Here is a 19,725-nt window from a genome sequence, read left to right on the forward strand (position 1 = left end):
ACGTGAAGAAAGCACCCACGTTTGATTTTGGTAAAGGCACTCATCACTGTCACAGAATCACAGAGGTGATACAGTACGCCCTTCCGGCGGACCTGGTGAATAACAAACACTTATATAAGCTAACAATACCCTTTTGAAAGGTTTTGGTACGATTAGCTAGAAATGCTAAATTCCTAGTTATTCCCTCAAATATCAATAAGTGACTTCGACCTCATGCCTTTGATTTACATAATAATTTTACACATATCTTAAGAATCATGTCCATCCAAACATGACCTTCCAAAATTTGCATGCACGGCTAAGCCAGACTATGAAACTCTGGAAACTGCAATAAGATCATAAGTCATTTTAACTTAGTTACAGACTTCCAAAGTTACACTGACTGACTTAGCATGCAGTACATTATGTACAGATGAAACAAAAAGCTTGCACACATGTGGTGCAGTAGATAGTAGATAGTAATCACACTGAATTGTACTAAAAGATGCTCCTATCTCTTGCATTTCAATATTTACATTTACATTAATGAAGGTCAAAATACAACATAGCAGATGGCAGATTACATGCAAGAACCAGCCATCCATTACTTAAAGCTACATCACTATTGATGTTTATGGAGAAAATCACATTCGCAGCCTCATAGGGCCTCTAGGCATGACAACTAATTCAAGTCCATCAAGAATCCTCTGCAAGTCTGCAGCATGCAACCCCCACGGCCCCACCGACTAAAATCACCTTATCACCCACGGAAGCAATCGACAAAACCTTAGAAACAATTACTTGACACCGAAATATAACTAACTCTACCGCCAAACTGAAATGTGTCTATGCGATCTTCATGGGCAGACTGCAATCACAAAACTTCACTAAAAACGAACACCGATCAGAGCTACGAAACAGGACCTGGAAGGACTTGATGGTGACGGGGGCGAGGGTCTTAGACTGTCTCGTGACGCATATGGTCATCCAAACCTAAAATGAGTAGAAGGAGACCTAAAATCAGCCTCCTACTTATACGGGAGACCCATTTTGAGTTGTCTAAGAGGCACAAGCCAAATATGAGTATCCTCTTTCCTGAAAACGCATTTGCAGAAAGGATTCTCTTTTGTGTCCTGTTGTTGGAGAGGATGTCGAATAGATATTGAACCCTTTAACTGTAGCGCTACTCAAACGTTGAATGGGTCTGTATTTTGGGTGTTGTTGTTGGAGATAGTCTTATGGTGCGTTTTAGGGCATGCAAATGCGTTTTTTTATCAACAAAGGAGTATTTCTTGGGGCACCTTTCAGAATTTTAGCTGCAATTTGAAAATTCAGTTTTAGTTTAGATCATTTACCGCTTAATGAAAAACGGGCTGAACAGATCATTTAGATGGACCCCTCGTCGAACCCCAAACATTTAAAAATGAACACCTGAAATGAGAAATAGATCAAACAAATTTCTTAGGTTTACTTCCAAACAGCTTTTCAACGTGTGGAGTCTCCGTTGCCTTACAATCGGCCTCTTAAAATAAATATCCTCTACTTGTCTTTGAAGTACTAATTTATAGTACAACAGGAGTGTTTTATGTTAGACTAGAGACATACTTAACTTTTTTAAGAAAAAGGAAAGAGATTCTATTAAATCTAGAGAAAAATTACATCTCTGTTTTCATCTTTAGTCCATGTCCCTGATGATTGTCTAGTCTAATATGTTGAAACTTAGTGACCCAAATTACCACCATCAGACCATCACCTCCGATCATCCACAATGACATATCCAAAACTTTGGAAATGCCACATGATCCAATACTACGGGAACTTCCTTTAACTGTTTTGTTATTTAATCACCAAAACCCACTAGCTAAGGCGGGGAGATGAGCTTTTAGTTGGCCATGCTTTTCCCTTAGCATTGCAATGAAGCAAGAGGTATTTTAGCGGTGGCGATGTTGGCTTTGGATTACTTTACACACTTGAGTTGCTGCTGGAGGGTAGATGGGTAAGAAGTTGTTTATATAGTGGAAAAATCTAGGCTACTATTGAGAAATATGATAGGTCAGGAGATAAAGGATATTGTGTTACATGTACAGAAGCATGATTAGATTGGAAAAAATAGAGATGTGATGTGAAATGTTCATGTTTACTCATGCCAATAGTCTTGCAGATACACTTTGATGATCTACCAAGTTGAATACAAGTTGGAAAATTACCATATGGTCCATACTTAGATTATTTATTCTACGACATAAGATGGAATAACATTCTTGCACAAACACAATATAATGTAAATATATATGGAAGAAACCCCTCGTTATATAGGATTAATAAGGCATCAATTCCAAGACTTGCATTGCTAACTATGTGACCAATAATGAGGTCGTCGTTACTCTACCATGGACATGCTATATAACTGTTATGACTAATCTTGAGGCACTCATTGTTGCTAATGTGTCTTCCGCTTTGAGTCTTTGTACCGACCCTTGGTGCGAACATCCAGTGTTACGTTGAGGATCACCTTGTCAGTGACGGGGTCAGGCACAAGGGAGAAGAGGAGCCATAGTAGTGTGTGTGGCCAGTATGGCGTGCACCGCGGTTCGTACCCGATGTAGCGAACAGCCGCATGGGCATATGTATCAGGGGATGGCACGAAGAAGGAGGAAGTCTTGATGGATGCCATCTTCGTGGCCACTAACATTGGTACCTGCACATTGTATATGTATGTAACATGCATATCATAGAACATTAGATCAAGACGTGCTCAGTAGTTACTTATGCATGACAACAAAGTTCAAAAGACTTGAATTGACTTTGTGTTGTAGAAGTCATGTAACCCTCTAGCTAGTTGGGCAGGCACTGGCTGCCTGAGCCATTAATGTCATGGTAGGGGCATTGCGTGGCAGTGTGCTTGCGGAGATGGAAAATCGATGACAATGGTGACTGACAATAGAGGTGAGTATGAAGTGATAGGTTGGGCATGCTGTGGTAGTCGGCAAAGGCTGGTCTACTTACGAACATTGGATACTAGTGCGACGCCGATTAGCTTTGGAAGTTGGTTGGTACGACGACAACAACAACTAGCCAGAGCCGCTCTCGCATGGTAATGTCCAGTTCGTTGTGGCAATAGCACCATTTTGTCCTAGTGGGGCTAAGCGGTGGCAGTGTCAATGAGTATGGAAGATGGTTCAGCGGGTGCGAGGATTTTTGTGGCTTTCATCCATGCACACTGGAGCGACAATGACTAAATGTGCATATCTGTGGCTAGTTTGTTGTGATAGTGACAACTAGCATATGGACACCTATTGCTAGGTTGCCCATAAATGAGTGCTTATGGCATTAACGCAGGCTCGTTTGAATGGCCATGTGTTTGTGGCAATGGCGACGCTATTCGCTTGGTGCGACATCAAGGTTTGGCAACACGATGTGGTTGGTGTCCTATCGGAGGGTGGTGAACCCTATGGTTCGTTGTTGTGGCGTCAGGTCATGCAAGTCTGTGGCCTGGTTCACACAACAACTTCCTCCTATTGGCAACAGTTTGTTACAATCATTTCTTTGATGACTTGTCTCATTGTACAATGACATGTTTGGTGTGCCAACGACATGGCGGGGGTGCGAGTGTTTTTGAGGGAGATGGTGGTGTTTGGGCAAAGACTCTACTTTTTATTGAGGTTGGTAATGCTGACATATTTGGCTCCATGTACCTTGTCGTTGGAGGCTTTAGCACGAGGTCACTCTCCTCCACTTATGTGTGGGTGGGTGGGTAGGTGGGATTCAGTTGAAAAACTTATGTGTGATTCTTCATTTGGAGTTAGCGGCACTTGTGGATAACATTTTCCTTCTTGAATACATCACCACCGAACACCCCTCTCCCCTGAGCTTACCCTTGTGGCATGTGGGTCAGCGTGTTGCTATCGATGTGTTTGGGTGGATACGTCGGTAAATTTTGTTGCGCTGTTGTCTTCATGTTGCTTCTTTCATGTGGGTGTCTTAATTTTTTATTTGTTATATATTGTTGTTGTAAGTCTCCTTTCCCTGTTAATATACACCCAAGTGATTTCTTATCTGTTGGCTTTTTAAAAGAAAAATAATAAAACTCATGACAACCTGGCTAGTCCCATAGTTTCACGCGTTCCTGCGCCATTCTTCCATTGTTTTCATGTGTGACGCATGACGACTCTCTCTCTTTGGTGCAGTTGAAAGGTTTTCGAGGAGTTGTAAGAAATAAAGGGTTTAATCTCCAACAAAACATGCATATCAACAACGGTTGGAAGTTGGAACCATCAGCTGAAACATGCGCTGCATGACATCGTGTAAGACTGTAAGTGATGTTCATACCCGGACCCATCGCACTCCGGCACGAGTCTCACTCAGGACAGCATGAGAAAATCATGTTTTTATTCTTATACTGTTATACAGGAGGCTTCCCTACTACTAAATACAGTTAATTAGGAGAAATGTTTTTCACAATAAAAAAGAATAGTTAATACCTGGCATTGCACGTCAATGCCTTTGCTCCTGTACTCGACATAGAGGCATCTTGAAAATTGGTCGATATAGCTGGTAAATCAAAATAGTCACAAAACATTTGTTCAATGTTAATAATAAGTAGTAAATCACAACTGTTTAAAAACATGAAAAAAAATCGCCTCATATTCGCGCATGAAGCAACACACATATATAAACTATTTGGAGAGCCATCACATAAATATTCTCTCTATAGCTCTTGTGTCTCCAACGAACTCTCTAAGTTTTGTTCTCTATGCTTCAATGATTTATCATAATTTTTCTTATATAAAAAATTTATGAGAAAACTATCTTGTATTGAATTTAGAGGGTGATGTAGCCTATCCATAAGCGAGAGCGAGGTGGGTAATTTTGGAGAGCTAAAGATATGGAGAATAGCTTAGACTTTAGGTCATGTTTGGATGGTCTTATTAGCCATGGCTAAAAAATAGGTAACTAAAAATTAGTTAACTAGTTGTTAGTCCAAATCTGTTTGGATCTTGAACTAATTGTTCGGTTTTATAGACTAAAACTAGTTGTTAACCCATGATAGTTGGGTTAGACTAGTGAACTAATAACTAGTTGGGAGCTTCGACTAAACTTTAGCCGACCCATTAGTCCTCCTGTTTGGATCCTCGAGGACTAAGTTTAGCTAACTAGTTGTTAGTCCAAGAGATACAAACAGGGCCTTAGAGTCTATGAGATTGACTTTTTAATTTGTTTTCTAAATTTTAAAATAAAAAATTATATATACAGAGAGTCTCTTGGAGATGTTTCCTAGAGACAATGCTAAAGAAACAAACTTAAATGAACACCTTTTAGATTAATTTATCAAAAACATAAAGAGGGATAGCCAGTGGTAGGGCGGTCGGTGTTTCCAGGTGTGGCAAATTTCCACGGAAGAATAACAATGCACGACTACAAAGGTTAAAATATCCGAGTACCCCGTTGCAACTTGCAACGAATGAATTTTGATTGTTTACGTTGTGTTGACTAGCTGTCTCAAAAAATTGACTAACAGTTAAACAAATTTGAAATCGCATGAATAAAAAAACTTAGTGCTTCCATGTGATCAACCCGAAATTGTACTTTCTAGTGGCATGCATTTTGCCCACAGTCCCATTAAATGACGACGAAGGTACAAAGATGCATCGGCAAGACGGCAAGGCATGTTTACTGTGCAAACGTTTCATTCTAGTTAGGAGCAGTGCTCCTGCTTTTTTTTTAAAAAAAGAGGGTAGAACGTAAACATCAGTAAACACACAGCAAACTACGGAGTACGATGTAATAACTGATGTAAATTACTGAACATTTATCAGCAAATATCACCTAAAAGCTCCTATTGGTTTCATGCATCTATTTGTGTCACTCCGTAGTTTATTTCAAAACCGATATATTACAAAAGCTGAAACTTACTAATAGTTTTACCACTTTGAGTGGCTAGAATTGATCAACTATACGATTTTGTAGACTTGCATTGTGCATTTCTAGTCATTAATTGTAACATTTTTTTTTCTTCTCCTTTTCCTATTACCTTGTCCGTGATTAACCATGCATGTTCGAAGTGAACTTTTTGCGTCATCTGTGTTCACAAAGCGAGTTCAACCTCTAGATTTCTCCTTTCCGAGAAAAGAACTCTACATTTCTCCTGAAGAATTAACTATGTGAAGGTGCAAAGATACGACTCGAAATTTCAAACAACTACTGAAGAACTGAAGAGTTGAAAGGCATAACGGCAGAGGCACTCACGCCTTGGTGGCGGCGTAGACTGCGTAGAGCGGGTCGGACGGCAGAATGGCGGAGGCTCCGGAGCCGATGTTCACCACCGCGCCGCGCCCGCGTCGCGCCATGCCGGGGAGCACGGCATGCGTCACCCGTGTGACGGCGTCGACGTTGAGCCGTACCAGGTTCCGCACGAGCGCCTCGTCCACCTCGTGGAAGTAGCGCGCGTACGGGTAGCACGCGCCGGCGTTGTTCACGAGCACGCCGACGTCGAGCTCCGCGAGGAACTCCCCGAGCGCGCCCACCTTCGCGGCGAGGCCGTCGCCGGCGAAGTCGAGCACGAAGGTGCGGACCTGGGCGCCGGGGTGCCTGGCCGCGACCTCGGCCGACACGGCGGCGAGCTTCTCGGGGCTGCGGCCCACGAGGACGAGCCCGAGGTCCGCCGCGGCCAGGCGGAACGCGAGCGCGCGGCCGATGCCGTCAGTGGCGCCCGTGACGACGGCCCACGTGCCGTAGCGGCGCCGCAGCGGCCTCGCGGGCCGCAGGAACGCCGCGTACAGCCACAGCGCCAGGCGGGCCGCGGCGCGCGCGGACAGCAGGAGCCCCAGCGTCGCGAGCGGCGCCAGCGCCAGAGCCCACGCGGGCTGCGCGGCGTGCGCGCTCCACGCCGCTTGTCCGGCCATGGAAATGGCGACGAGGTGGCCTGGCTGGTGCTTCCAGCTCCGCGGGAGCGTGGTGTCGCGGCGGGACCTGGCTCTGGCTGCTGCAGATGGGTACGGTGTGAGCTCGTCGTTGCACGTTGCCTGGTTGTAGGGCCTGTAGATATATAGCGCGGGAGTGAGGGTGTCTGCTCTGATGCTGTCGCTGGGCGTTGGTGGTGCGCGGTTGCCGGGTGGGGTTATGCTTGTTGTTGGCGTGCCACCGGCATCACGCGCACGCGCACGTGGCTACTTCACGCCTTCTCTCAATTGCCTGAAAACTCGAGGGATTTCAGTTGAGGAGCAAATTGAACAACATTGACGACGATTAAGGTTGAGAGGCCAGGGCAGCGAGCAACTGCGTTTGCCCATGCCACATGTTACAGGAGGACTGTGTACGGGGGTATAGGCAGCGGAAAGAGAAGTGTCGTATCATGTACTAGCCGAGAAAGGTCCATTGGATGCAGTGTTTGTATGTTTGGTTAATATAACCTAGCAGTAGTCTGGGTCTATCCCTATAGATTAGGGGAATTGCGGGTGCCCGAATGTCTCGTGGGATAGGATTTCGTCGGACGGTAACTTGGGCACACTCCCACCGAACGGCCCATCATAATACGCCATCGCGCGACTTCGGCTTTAGTCGCCAGCCCGCGATCCCGCGCCTTCCACTGCACCGTATCGCTGCTGCACACGCGCGTCCGTCCCCATCTGCATCGTCCTGCCCCGCACACGTACCCCGCCCCCGTCCGCCTCGCCTCGCCCCGCACGTGTACCCCGCCCCCGTTCGCCTCGCTCCGCCCCGCACCCGCCGCTCCTTCCCCCTGACCCCCTCATCTCTCTCTGCGCGGGCGGGACCCAGGAGCTAGGATGAGGACGAGCACGCCCCATCCACAGGACCCCAGGTGCCGCGCACCCCATCCTAAAAGTGCAATCAAGGCCGATTTGTTGGTTTTGGTGATAATGACAACGCAATTAGAGGACTAATGAGATTTATCGAGATGACAAGTAGGGAATTTAAGATCGAGGATGTTATACGAAACGGAGGAGCCCCATTTATAAATGTTGACGGCTTCAAATTTAAAGGAGGTTCAAATTCTTTTATATTTCGAATTTGAGTATAGAAAAAGCCATACTATAAAGGGGACACAATTCTTAAGCTAATATGTGTTGTCAAGTGCTCAATCTTACACTTATATACTCAGTTACTCAGCCAAGACAGCCAACACTTCATTCTTTACCCTTGCTATCTTGCCTGGTGTGGCAGTGCCGCACCTGGAGAGAGGCACTGCCGCACTTGAGCCACGGCACTGTCGTAACTTAAATGACCGTTGGGGGCAGGGGGTATTTATATTTTTCCCATTCCCTTCCAACATCTCTCTTCTTCCCCTAACCGTTCAGTTCATGCAGAAGCTAAAAAATACCTTTCTCTCTCTTCTCCATTGGTGACCTTGAGCTCCCAAGCTTCTCCATTGATTTCTCCATCAATCCTTGAGAGAAAAAAATGCCAAACCCGATTAGAGAGCAGATCCACCTATTCCCAAACTCCTAAGAGCACTTGGTTCACGTTTCGACCGGCGGTTGTGTTTGTTACTCTTGGAGCTTGGCTCCTAGCCGGCTAGAGCGTCACCCGTGGAGCTTGCCGACTTGTGTGGCAGCCCCGAAAGGTTTGTAACCAACTCTTAAAGTTAGTAAACTCATCCATCATCTCAAAAGTTAAGTCTCTTGATTTTAGAACGAGGAAGGGTAGGAAAACCCTAAGCCTTAGTGGCTAACCTCAATAACGTGGACTTAGATAAGCCTTAGTGGCGAGCTGAACCACGGGATAAATCATTGTGTCACCGTGTGCTTACTTTACATTCTTGTGATTCATATTGTTGTTGAGGTGATTTTCTAGGGTTTGTGGCCAATCTACTTGTGTGTGATGTTCCTACCACTTCTTGTTGTCGATTTGTATTCTACACACCTGTAGGGACCTCAGCAAATTTTTGGATCTAAGTTTGCTTTCACAAATTTTGAATTACATCACAAAGTTGTCTGTAGGTGCGACAGTGCCGCTGTTCTGGCCTATCCGGCAGTGCCGCGGGCACAGAGCGGCAGCGCCGCGGGTTGAATTTGACAAAAGTTTAGTTTTGTTTTAACAGGCCTATTCACCCCCTCTAGGCTAACCAGAGATCCTACACATCCGCCGGCCCCCAGCTCGCTGCGCCCCTTCGCCTGGCGCCCGGGCTGTGCCCCCGACTCTTTAAACGTACCTCTGAAACACGAAACACTTGAATGCAACATACGTATGAAGCAGATGAAACATTTAGAATATTCAATTGCAATATGTGTGTGAAACATATGCAACATTCAGATAAAACACATGCAATATGAAAACACTTATTGCAACATAAGATTGAAACAAACTGAAATATTTCGAACAAACTCTTGCAATATATGTGTGAAACATATGCAACATCGAGACAAAAATACTTGCAACATACGTCTGAAACAGATGAAACATTTGAATAAACACTTGCAACGTATCTCTAAAGTATCCAGAACACTTGAAATATATATTTACAACGTAGAGGAGGAGAGTTTGGGGCCGGTTAATTCCAGCCTTGTTTGGTCTGGTAGCGCGCAGGCTCGGGAAGGTGGCGTTCGATCGGATGGAGGCCCGCCCCTGAGCATTACCGATAGATTAGATGATCTAATGTACACTAGTACACTAAGTGATTAAAAAAGTTAAAAGCAAAAGAAAAACAGAGAAAAGAAGAACCGATTGTCACGGCAAAAAAGAAAAGAAAAAGAAAAAGAAAAAGGAAACCAGTTTCATGGGCCGCTCTCCCTAACGCACCGGCGTAGTTATGTCTGTTAACCTGCTGAAAAAGAAAAAGAAAGCCAACCGGCCCAGTAGCGCGCGGATAAGCTATCCGTAAACAGGCCCAGAACAACTGCTCTCCTGCGCTCGCACCTGTCTGCCGTTTTTCTTCTCCCGTTCACCTCGCGCCGCCGCCGCCCTACGCCCAGTTGCCCAGGCCTTCGTCGGTCCCTTTCCGGCGACGAGCACCCACGAGGTATGCCTGCCCCTTCTCTTCCCTTCCTGCTGTGCAAACTGAGCACCCGAGCCCATATCCTTTATTGGGCCCACCTCTGCAGGGAGAGGATGGGGAAGAAGCAGAAGAAGCCTGGGAAGGGGAAGGAGAAGACGGAGCGGAAGACGGCCAAGGGTGAGGAGAAGCGCGCCCGCCGGGAGGCCCGCAAGGTCGACGAGGAGGACGACATCGAAGCCATCCTTGTCGGTGTTCTCTCCTTCCCGCCTCTTTCCATGTGCTCCAAGTTGGGTCACGCATGGTGCAGTCGCGGCTGCTCATTTTGGCTCAGCGTGTCACTGGGCTGGCGGCGGCTGAAATCATCTACGCTGCTACGCATGCGATGCTTGCGTGAATTAACGGCTTTTCAAACCCTTCCGCGTTGTTTTTAGCTTGGAGTCAGCTCTGTCTGTGCTCGCTGCCCGTGCATTTAGTGGCATTGCCGCTTTACATCTGATAGCTTGCAAGTTGCAACCGTTGTAATTTTCCCCATTTGATGCACTTCTGCCTCTTAACTCCAGAGGAGCATACAGAAGGAAGAGGCGAAGAAGAAGGAGGTTCATGTGGAGGAGAATGTTCCTGCACCATCTCCTCGGTCCAATTGCTCGGTAAGGCACCGCAAAGCTTCAAATGACCATGAATTAAATTAGCATACTTCTGCACTTTATTTGTCTTATGGTACTTCGGTAATTCAACTGGTCTTGTTTTATTCTTAGAAGTTATCATCTCTGGACTTATCACAAATAGTCAGATCTATGAGTTTCTATAGGACAAAATAGCATTTTATAAAAAGTGAAGCTAATGATGAAATCTGGTGATCTTTTGGGTTACATAACTGAACCTTTCATTTGTGCCAAATCTCAGTTGAGCTTGTGACCTTCGCTTGATTAAGTGCTTTTTACCGGGTAATTGTTTATAGTACTACCTTTTCGCCATCTAATTATTAACCCACACATTTGCATATAAAATTCTAGCTGGTAAAGTAAGTCTGTAAGATTTTGTGTCAAAAACTTATATTCCCTTTTGCAGCTTACTGTTAACCCAGTGAAAGAGACAGAATTGATCCTGTATGGGGGAGAGTTCTACAATGGTAGCAAGGTGCGGACCACATCTTTTGTGATTTAGTGATGTCTAATACATCTTAGTTGTTTTATTATGACCCTTTCATAGTTTATTTTGAAAATTTTCTTTCAATTTATAATTTATACTTTGCAGATACTGCAGTTCTCATTCTAATGTAATGGGTTGCTTAGCTTTTATCTTTTGATCTTTTATCATATTTTTCTTGACATATACTCCCTCTGTCCTAAATTATAGTTCACTGTGGCTTTGTCCTAAGCCAAACTTCTTTAACTTTGACCAAGTTTACATACAAAAAATGCACCAACATCTAGAACATGGAATTAGTTTCATTGAATTCTCCATGAAATATGTTTTGGTAGAACATTTATTTGAATTTATAGATGTTAGTATATTTTTCTAAAAGCTTGGTCAGAATTATAGAAGTTTGACTTTGGACAAAACTAAAGTGAACTATATGTAATTTGGAACAAAGGGAGTACTATGTTGTGTTGATGAATAATATTGTGATCCTATCTGTGCAGACCTTTGTTTATGGTGATCTTTATCGCTATGATGTAGAGAAAAATGAATGGAAATTGGTATCTAGCCCTAACAGTCCACCTCCACGAAGTGCTCACCAGACAGCAGCCTGGAAGAATAATATATACATGTTTGGTAATAGAACTTCACTCTGGGTAACATGCTGTTTCAGTGTACTGTATATGTTATCAACACCTTTTCCTTTGTTGATATTTTAGGTGGGGAATTTACTTCACCAAACCAAGAACGTTTTCATCATTACAAGGTAGAAAACGAAGTATGATAGTTTAATTTCTCATTGTCGTTTTGGGAATGTTTTCTTGGCATCAAGTATACACCTTTGTTAGGAGCAAAATATGTATATATTTGACTTGCATTTTCAATTTTGAACCTAGATAGGAGTAGGCACTCATTTGTATACATGATTATATTTTTTCGAGAAAGTTACATTATTTTAATTCAAATTTCTCTTGTAGACACTAATCTTTGAACTTTTTCTCCCATTTATAACTCGAGAAGTAGAAAATTCCTTAGCATTGAGTGATCAATGTCAAACTGCACTACATATCTTGACTTGACTTGATGCAACAATCATAAAAGGTGGTGCCTTTTCTTATTCCTTGACTAATTTTTCGTAGGACTTTTGGACGTTGGATCTGAAAACAAATCAATGGGAGCAAATTCTTGCAAAGAGCTGTCCAAGTGCACGTTCAGGACACAGGATGGTTAGTGTCTTTTGTCGAAATCATTTATTCACTGTGGAGTTCCATTCTCCTAATCTTTTATGCATTAATGTATTTTGAGCATGGACAAAGTGTAATTTTCCTGTAGTACTAGAAATTGTACAGAACATGAGTTTGTATTGCTTGTTGAAGGTTATGTTTGGTAGTTCTTAACTGTTTGTACTATGTATTTGAAAAGCTAAGGCACTTAAATATGAGAAATAACATGGTTACTAAGGTGTGGCTTAAGCGTTAGAGCGGTCCAGGGTCGCCTCTATGCGCATGCTGATGCGGTGATGACCCCTCAATTCCGCCATCTCCTCGTCGACTCTGCTGCTGGCCCGCTCAATTTTGCTTCTGCTGGCTTGATTTCTTCCATCTCCCACTCGCCAATTGCTCGATCTGGAAGGGGATGGCTGCGGCGGCTGTCGATCTGAGAGCGCTGACCAGCGGAGGCAGAATAGCATTGGTGGGGAGAGGGGCAGCCCACTTCTTACTACTCCTCCTTTCTTTTTCTTTTTTCCTTTTAGTTTCTTCTTCATCATCTACTGCTCTAAGATGCTATTTTAAGTTTTTCTTAAATTCTTAAGGCGTCGCCTCGCCTCACGCTTTAGTCGCTTAAGCGTAAGGCAGTAGTCAGTCGCCACGCCTTTCTTTATTTCCTTGATAACCATGAGAAATAGGAAACTTTGCATTCAATCTGTGGAGTTCCTTAAGTATGGTCGAGTTAGCATAACTGATATGTATTGTAGATATACACCATTGAGAAATGTTTCCATTTCTCAATATTATTCTGACAATTTTAAGAGGACATACGTGTATATTAATTTGTTTCCCATGTTTATCCCATATTATACTTTTATATTGCCATCTAGCCAGTTTAAGACATTCTTTGTTTATCTTTTTTGCAGGTTCTTTACAAGCACAAGATTGTTCTATTTGGTGGCTTTTATGACACTCTTAGGGAAGTGAGGTCAGTAGAGTTAATTTTTATGTAACTCTCATTTCTGATGTGGTGATGCGATTGCTTGATTAATATTTATTTTTGGATCTTGTTTGAGAGGGAATGGGAGTTACTAGAAAATTATGAGTTATGGATTCTTACAGTTGAAGGGCAGGCCTGGTGCAGTGGTGAGAGCTGTCTCACTGAGTCACCAGGTCAAGGGTTTGAAGCAACCTCTCCTTAGATTTTGCGGGGGGGAAGGCTTGCCTCGGTTTTTCTTTTCTCCAGACCCCACTCATGTGGGAGCCTCCGGCATTGGGTCTGCCCCTTTTTTATGGATTCTTACAGTTGATAATCCACAAAGTGACAGAAAATAAACTGATAGCATAGAATATCTTCTGAATATATCCTTCCACAGGTACTACAATGATCTGCATGTTTTTGATTTGGACCATTTCAAGGTGAGTAAACATTGTTTATCTTCATTTAGTACTGATAACTGCATAATCTCTCTTAGTAACACATGAGCCCTCAATTTGAATGTTCTTATTGAGCACTTTGATATTTTAGTGGGAGGAAATCAAGCCTCGACCTGGGTGCCTGTGGCCAAGTCCAAGGAGTGGCTTTCAGCTTGCTGTTTACCAAGATCAGGCAAGCATGTATTTTCTGTCTTAGATATTTACGGACGGTGCATGATATTTTTTAACACTACCTAAACTTTTCAACTGTTTATGTGCCACAAGTTTTTGCGAGAGCTCTTATTGTTGGGACATTGAACTTCTTATGTGAGAATTGGTTCCCTTTTGAATCATCTGTACTAGCACATGTTATGTCAATATGTCATGCTGACACAGTCATGTGCACATCTTTGTTAGGATTACACAATCATGTGCACATCTTTGTTCAATCAAATGATGACACAATCATGTGCACATCTTTGTTCAATCAAATGATAAGTTTTTTAATGACTCAACAAGTCATAACACCTTTTATGGTGATTGGTTAATATCAAATTAGCTATGTGACAAATTATGGTCTTATGGCACATTAGATGCCAAGAACTATTGGTTATGCCTTGTTTTCTTACTAGTTTTATTTGCAAATGTCTTTATGTTCTTTTTTTTTTTGCAGATATATCTATATGGTGGATATTTTAAAGAAGTTTCTTCTGACAAAGAAAAAGGAACAGTTCATGCAGATATGTGGTCTCTTGATCCTCGTACTTGGGAGTGGAATAAGGTCGACACTTATATTTATATAATCATATTAAATGTTATATCTGTTGATTTTTATCTTTCCATGTACTTAAGTCCAGGAATTTTATATTGACAATATCTTGAGTTTTGCTTCAAAAGCTACAGATCCCCATCAAGTGTTTTTTTTTATATATTTACTTCGTTAATTTGAATTGTTAATAGGTTAAGAAGGCTGGGATGCCGCCTGGTCCCAGAGCTGGCTTTTCAATGTGTGTGCACAAGAAAAGGGCTATTCTTTTTGGTGGTGTGGTAGATATGGAAGTTGAAGGTTACTCATAACCAAGCTCTCTGCACCTGTGCTACATGCTTAGCTATATATTGGAAATGCATGTTTATTCTGTTTTCCTATTTGGTCATTAAATGATTAAAAGTTCATCTATTTTGGTAATTCGGGTGTTCTGTTGTTCACCTGAATATTTCTAGTTCATGGTTTAAGATCTAATGGTCTAAAGGACAAAAAGAAAAAAAAAACTGACAAAAGCCACCCAATTTCATGATATGTGTCGGATCAAAGACTGAAAAATTAGACAAAAACCAAAGCATGATGAGCAGATCAACACAGTGCTCTGAATGTTTAGGCAATAACTGAATTTATGATATGCTTTAATTCTTGGACTATGTTATTTTTATGTTAGCTTGATAGGTAATTAAATAATTTAATGGTTTGCTTTCCCCCATATCGGTGTTTCCTGTTGCAAACAGAAGTAGATACTAGATAATAGCAACTATGATACTTACATTGAGAATGTTGATATCAAATTGAGTTGATTGCCGTTGAACTGTAATGTTCTGTAGAGGTACACCGTGCAATAACAAGTTAAGTTATTTAACTCATGCTCATCATGCTAGGAAAAACTGGCTTAGAAAAATGAGAAGTAGCTCCATATTTTTATTTTGTAGTCAATTGCTACCATATATCTTTTCAAACTATGCTTACCATTCTCCTGTCTTGGTTTGTAGGTGACGTCATTATGAGCATGTTCATGAATGAGCTGTATGGTTTCCAATTGGATAACCACCGTTGGTGCGATCCTCTTAGCATCTTTAATGCAGCTTTGTGCAATTTGATTTTCGTTAAAGTAAATATAGTTAATATAGTTATGTACCAACTTTTTGTTGCTGTTTTTTTAGGCTATTCCTTCTATGGTTGTATATGACCACTACAGTACTACTACTACTTTTTAGCTCATACCAACACTAATATATGGCTGGACATTTTGATCAACTCGGAGCATTGTTAAATCAAAACAACGAACTGTTATAGTTCTATTTGAAAATAGTAATCCTTTACAACTGATTTGTATATTTTTTATTCATTCAGCACCTTGGGTTGAACATCCCTTGTAATCTTCTTGTAGTTCTCTCGATAACTTAGCTATTTTGGAAATATGTAAAATACTGGAATCCCTTGCTCCAAGGCACATGCTTTACTCTCTGGTGGGATTATATAATGGCGACATTTGATTCAGTTGGCACTGATTACTTTTCTCTGGTCCACAATTTAAATGTGATTGGAGGCTAGACCTGAAAGGTTATGCTTCCTTGTTTAGTTTGTGTATTCTGTTTGTTTGCTGAATCAATTGTTCCCCTTGAATATCTCAGGTATCCGCTAGAGCTCAGGAAAGACAAGCCTGCTAAAACCAAGGTGATTCCTAGCCATCCCATTAGTCATGGTTGGTGAATCTAAAGATGTAGATAGAAATTCATTGCATCAAGTATTTTACAGAAATATATTCTGGTATTTGAAAAAGCAAGACTAAGTTTACTGTACAGGGTCTAGCTGTTGAAAATGTGCATATGTTTTATATTTTGAACTTAAAATATCCTAAAACCCATGGTTCTTTGCTTAAAGCAAGTGCTAAGTTTATTGCTGTCGAAAATGTGCATATTTAATGCTGGTTTCCATGCACAGGCAAGGAATATCAAAAGAAAAGAATCAACGAATGATGTAGAAGCCAATGTTATTGATAATGAGGGTGATGAGGTCATGGAGGACTTAGAACAAGCTATTGAAGGACAACCTGAAGTCAATGGAGTTTCAAATCAGTTGATCAAGAATCTGAATATCACTAAAGATAGCTCAAGCAGAAGTATTGATGTTCTCTCTGATTCAACAGCACAAGAAGCATCGTTGGAGGTTATTTCGAGCTTTGCATTTGCATTTCAGTGACACTTCTGTTGCTCATTGACTTTTGGTACGGACAGGCGGTGAAGCCCAGTGGTCGTATCAATGCATGCATGGCCGTAGGGAAAGATATGCTCTACTTGTATGGAGGAATGATGGAAGTGAAAGATAGAGAAATTACTCTTGATGATCTATATTCACTTAACCTTAGCAAACTTGATGAGTGGAAGTGTATCATATCGGTCAGTGACAAACTGGATCTCTTTTTGCCATTTTAGTGTTAACTAACATTATTATATATTGCAATCGAAATACCAGACAAACAAATTAACTTCTAGTCATATTACAACCATTACTGTTTGTGGGAAAGTCATCATTACTATCCTTTTTATTCAGGCCTCAGAATCTGAATGGTTAGAAATTTCTGAGGAAGAGGATGATGATGATGATGATGATGATGAGGCTGATGATGATGAAAATGAAGAGGGGGATGCTAGCCAGACAGATGAAGATGAAGAAGAGGTATGTAGTAGTACTTCAGAGTTCTCGTACCCTGCTTCTGTGGATCCTAATTCGATCCTGGATTAAGTTGTACTGGACAAAATCTTGCTGTGGTAATCTGGGTTACAAATTATTATTAATCAGTCAGGTCTTAGATTTAACATCTTATAGAACATATTTTGTCAGAATATTATTTGAATGCAAAGGGATCTTACTTTCCATGTTCCGGCAATTTTGTTTGAAACCAAAACATCTGGTACTTTCCGACCCGCTGTATTAGATTGAGTTTAGGTGTCTGTCTTGCTAAGATTGCGTAGCTAAACTGCTAAAGACCAATTCATCTACAGTATCTAACTGTACTTAAAAGTGTTGCATTCATGCATTTTTTCCATATGTCAAAACTAACAGTGGCTTCTAAAAATTAGATAAAAGGAGGTGGCTGTTGGTAGCAGAAATATTTGTGGTTAGGAATGCTCCTGTCCTAGTTGACTTATGAGTTAGCCTCACTTGATACTTGGACATTCCTTAGGTGTGTCCTTTTCCATTAGTGACTACAGTTAGCATATGGTTATTTATCTGTGATCCTCACATGCCTGTGTAGTCTGATGAAGATGCTGCGAAGAACGTGTCTAGTGCTGTGTCTCTGCTGAAGGGTGAAAGTAAGACCATGCGTAGAAAAGAGAAGCGTGCTCGGATAGAACAAATCAGGGTCATCCTTGGCCTTTCTGATTCTCAAAGGACTCCAGTGGTAATGTTGTACTTAGTTTCGTTTATTTTCTGTCACTTTTAGATTTATTGCTTTCCTTTTCATTAGCTGGCTCTTGTCCTTCATATCATCATATGTTTGTTCTCGAAGAAATCATGGCCAACCATTCGTTACTTGCAGTTAACAAAACCAAACTATTGTTTTACTTATATTTCCTTTTGTTTATTTATTCTGAAAGCCTGGAGAATCATTGAGAGATTTCTACAAGAGGACAAATATGTACTGGCAAATGGCTGCCTATGAGCACACTCAACACACTGGAAAGGTTAGTTTCCGTTTCTTGAATTTCCATCATTAGTCAGCTACTATATCATCCTTAAGAAAATGTGTTGAATGTAATCCTGTACATCCAATGGCAGGAGCTCCGCAAAGATGGTTTTGATCTCGCCGAAACTCGATACAAAGAACTGAAGCCGATACTTGACGAGGTAACTGTGTTGTGCTTGTGCTATTTTCTCTGGTATGAAGCAAAGAATATTCGGAGCTGTAGTATATTGGCTCACTTGTGCATTATGTTCAGCTGGCTGTGCTGGAGGCTGAGCAGAAGGCTGAGGAAGAGGCCAGTGCGTCAACTACTTCCAAGAGGGACACCAAGAAACTCAAGCAGAAGAGCGCAGGAAGGTAGTTTTGGTTCTGAACGAGTGTTGTTTAAACGAGCGTTGCAGGAAGAGGCCAGTGCGTCAGCGGAAGCCAGCTTTAAACGAGCGTTGCAGGAAGAGGCCAGTGCGTCAGCTAGTTCCAACTTCCAAGAGCAAGAGGTGAAGAGGGACATCTAGAAGCCCAAGCAGAAGAGCGCAGGAAGATAGTTTTTGCTCTGAACGAGTGTTTAAGTGTAAGACAGGTCTAAACGATTGTTCCAAATGCTCAAGTTCCTTTGAGGGTACTTCTATTTTCTTTCTGAACCCAAGTAGACAAAAAATTACATTTGTTTCTTAAAAGTATGTATACTTACGTTGAAATTTGAATTCGTGTGCAATCTGGACCGTCTGTTCTCCCACCGTTCAACTGAACCATTGCTTGCACGAAGTACATGTGCTTGCAAAATATTATTGTTGAATCTGTGTTCGAGAAAGCAAGAATTACATGTGCTTGCAAAATATATTGTTGAATCTGTGTTCGAGAAAGCAAAAGATTTCTGTGTGTTCCGCCAGCCCTCCGTGAGATTTTGACATATCCAACTTCGAGAAAGCAAAAGGTTTCTGTGTGCCTCCCATCTGTAAGATTTTGACAATCTTGTTTCTTCCATCCGTGGAACGTTGAGAAAGCAAAAGATTTCTGTGTGCTCTGCGTGCCATTTGTGATATTTCCACAACCAAGTTTTTTCAATGCATCGACATTCAACAACCGAAACCGCACCACCTGCCCACAGTTTTTCAATGCATCGACATTCACCAACCGAAACCGCACCACCTGCCCACAATTTACTCCACAATTTAATGGTTGTCCCGGCGGCCCAGATCACACTGGGATGCAGCACGGATAGGGATACATGTATCGGCATTAGACGGGTATGGATACGTGGATACGTCATTTTTCAAAAAAAAAAAAAAACTGATATGCGGATACGTTATATATATATATATATTTTTAAAAATAATAAGATATGTTAAAATTACTAGAAGCCAAATCATGCAGCAGGGCGTCTAGGAGAGCGTCCGTGGCGGATACGTATGGGCATTCATCAAATCGCATGGATACCTATCAGATTAAGTATCCGGCAATTTTTTTTTTTTGCAATTTTGTTTTCCATACTTCACGGATACATATCCGTCGCGTATCAAGCGTATCATACGGGATACGTGGCCAACCTCACGTATCCGTGCAATGGGGTGCCTGTACG

General features: G+C 42.0%; 2 protein-coding genes across 3 annotated transcripts; one reads left to right on the plus strand and one right to left on the minus strand.

Moving 5' to 3' along the window:
- Nucleotides 1–2,114: 2,114 nt before the first annotated feature.
- Nucleotides 2,115–6,972, minus strand: LOC136493367 (very-long-chain 3-oxoacyl-CoA reductase 1-like). The gene is made up of 3 exons (XM_066489443.1): nt 6,226–6,972; nt 4,461–4,530; nt 2,115–2,677 (listed from the first exon to the last, which is right to left on the minus strand). The coding sequence occupies exons 1-3, from the start codon at nt 6,879–6,881 to the stop codon at nt 2,420–2,422; spliced, it is 984 nt and encodes a 327-aa protein (XP_066345540.1). The 5' UTR covers nt 6,882–6,972; the 3' UTR covers nt 2,115–2,419.
- A 2,859-nt stretch (nt 6,973–9,831) lies between these two features.
- LOC136493159 (uncharacterized) lies at nt 9,832–18,882 on the plus strand. 2 transcript variants are annotated; one of them, XM_066489209.1, is made up of 22 exons: nt 9,832–9,955; nt 10,038–10,176; nt 10,492–10,578; nt 11,000–11,068; nt 11,575–11,707; nt 11,791–11,837; nt 12,211–12,297; nt 13,206–13,267; nt 13,656–13,698; nt 13,808–13,888; nt 14,369–14,476; nt 14,656–14,761; nt 15,454–15,517; nt 16,096–16,138; nt 16,406–16,630; nt 16,699–16,860; nt 17,015–17,140; nt 17,721–17,867; nt 18,064–18,150; nt 18,245–18,313; nt 18,406–18,531; nt 18,580–18,882. In XM_066489209.1, the coding sequence occupies exons 2-21, from the start codon at nt 10,045–10,047 to the stop codon at nt 18,508–18,510; spliced, it is 1,983 nt and encodes a 660-aa protein (XP_066345306.1). In that variant the 5' UTR covers nt 9,832–9,955; nt 10,038–10,044; the 3' UTR covers nt 18,511–18,531; nt 18,580–18,882. The 2 variants fall into 2 exon arrangements, with proteins under 2 accessions (XP_066345306.1, XP_066345305.1); XM_066489208.1 differs by having other exon boundaries at nt 18,406–18,882.
- The last annotated feature ends 843 nt before the right edge of the window (nt 18,883–19,725 follow it).

This window comes from Miscanthus floridulus, chromosome 11, assembly GCF_019320115.1.
Source record: "Miscanthus floridulus cultivar M001 chromosome 11, ASM1932011v1, whole genome shotgun sequence".
Lineage (NCBI taxonomy): Eukaryota > Viridiplantae > Streptophyta > Magnoliopsida > Poales > Poaceae > Miscanthus > Miscanthus floridulus.

Bases quoted from the DNA above. Each gene is read 5' to 3' on its own strand.
- LOC136493367 (XM_066489443.1), bottom strand. From the start codon at position 6,881: ATGGCCGGACAAGCGGCGTGGAGCGCGCACGCCGCGCAGCCCGCGTGG. The intron at 4,531-6,225 runs GTGAGTGCCTCT...TTGATTTACCAG, and splicing joins GTCTACGCCGCCACCAAGGC to CTATATCGACCAATTTTCAA. The intron at 2,678-4,460 runs GTATTAACTATT...TACAATGTGCAG, and splicing joins GCATTGACGTGCAATGCCAG to GTACCAATGTTAGTGGCCAC.
- LOC136493159 (XM_066489208.1), top strand. From the start codon at position 10,045: ATGGGGAAGAAGCAGAAGAAGCCTGGGAAGGGGAAGGAGAAGACGGAG. The intron at 10,579-10,999 runs GTAAGGCACCGC...TCCCTTTTGCAG, and splicing joins CTCCTCGGTCCAATTGCTCG to CTTACTGTTAACCCAGTGAA. The intron at 15,518-16,095 runs GTGCGATCCTCT...TGAATATCTCAG, and splicing joins CAATTGGATAACCACCGTTG to GTATCCGCTAGAGCTCAGGA.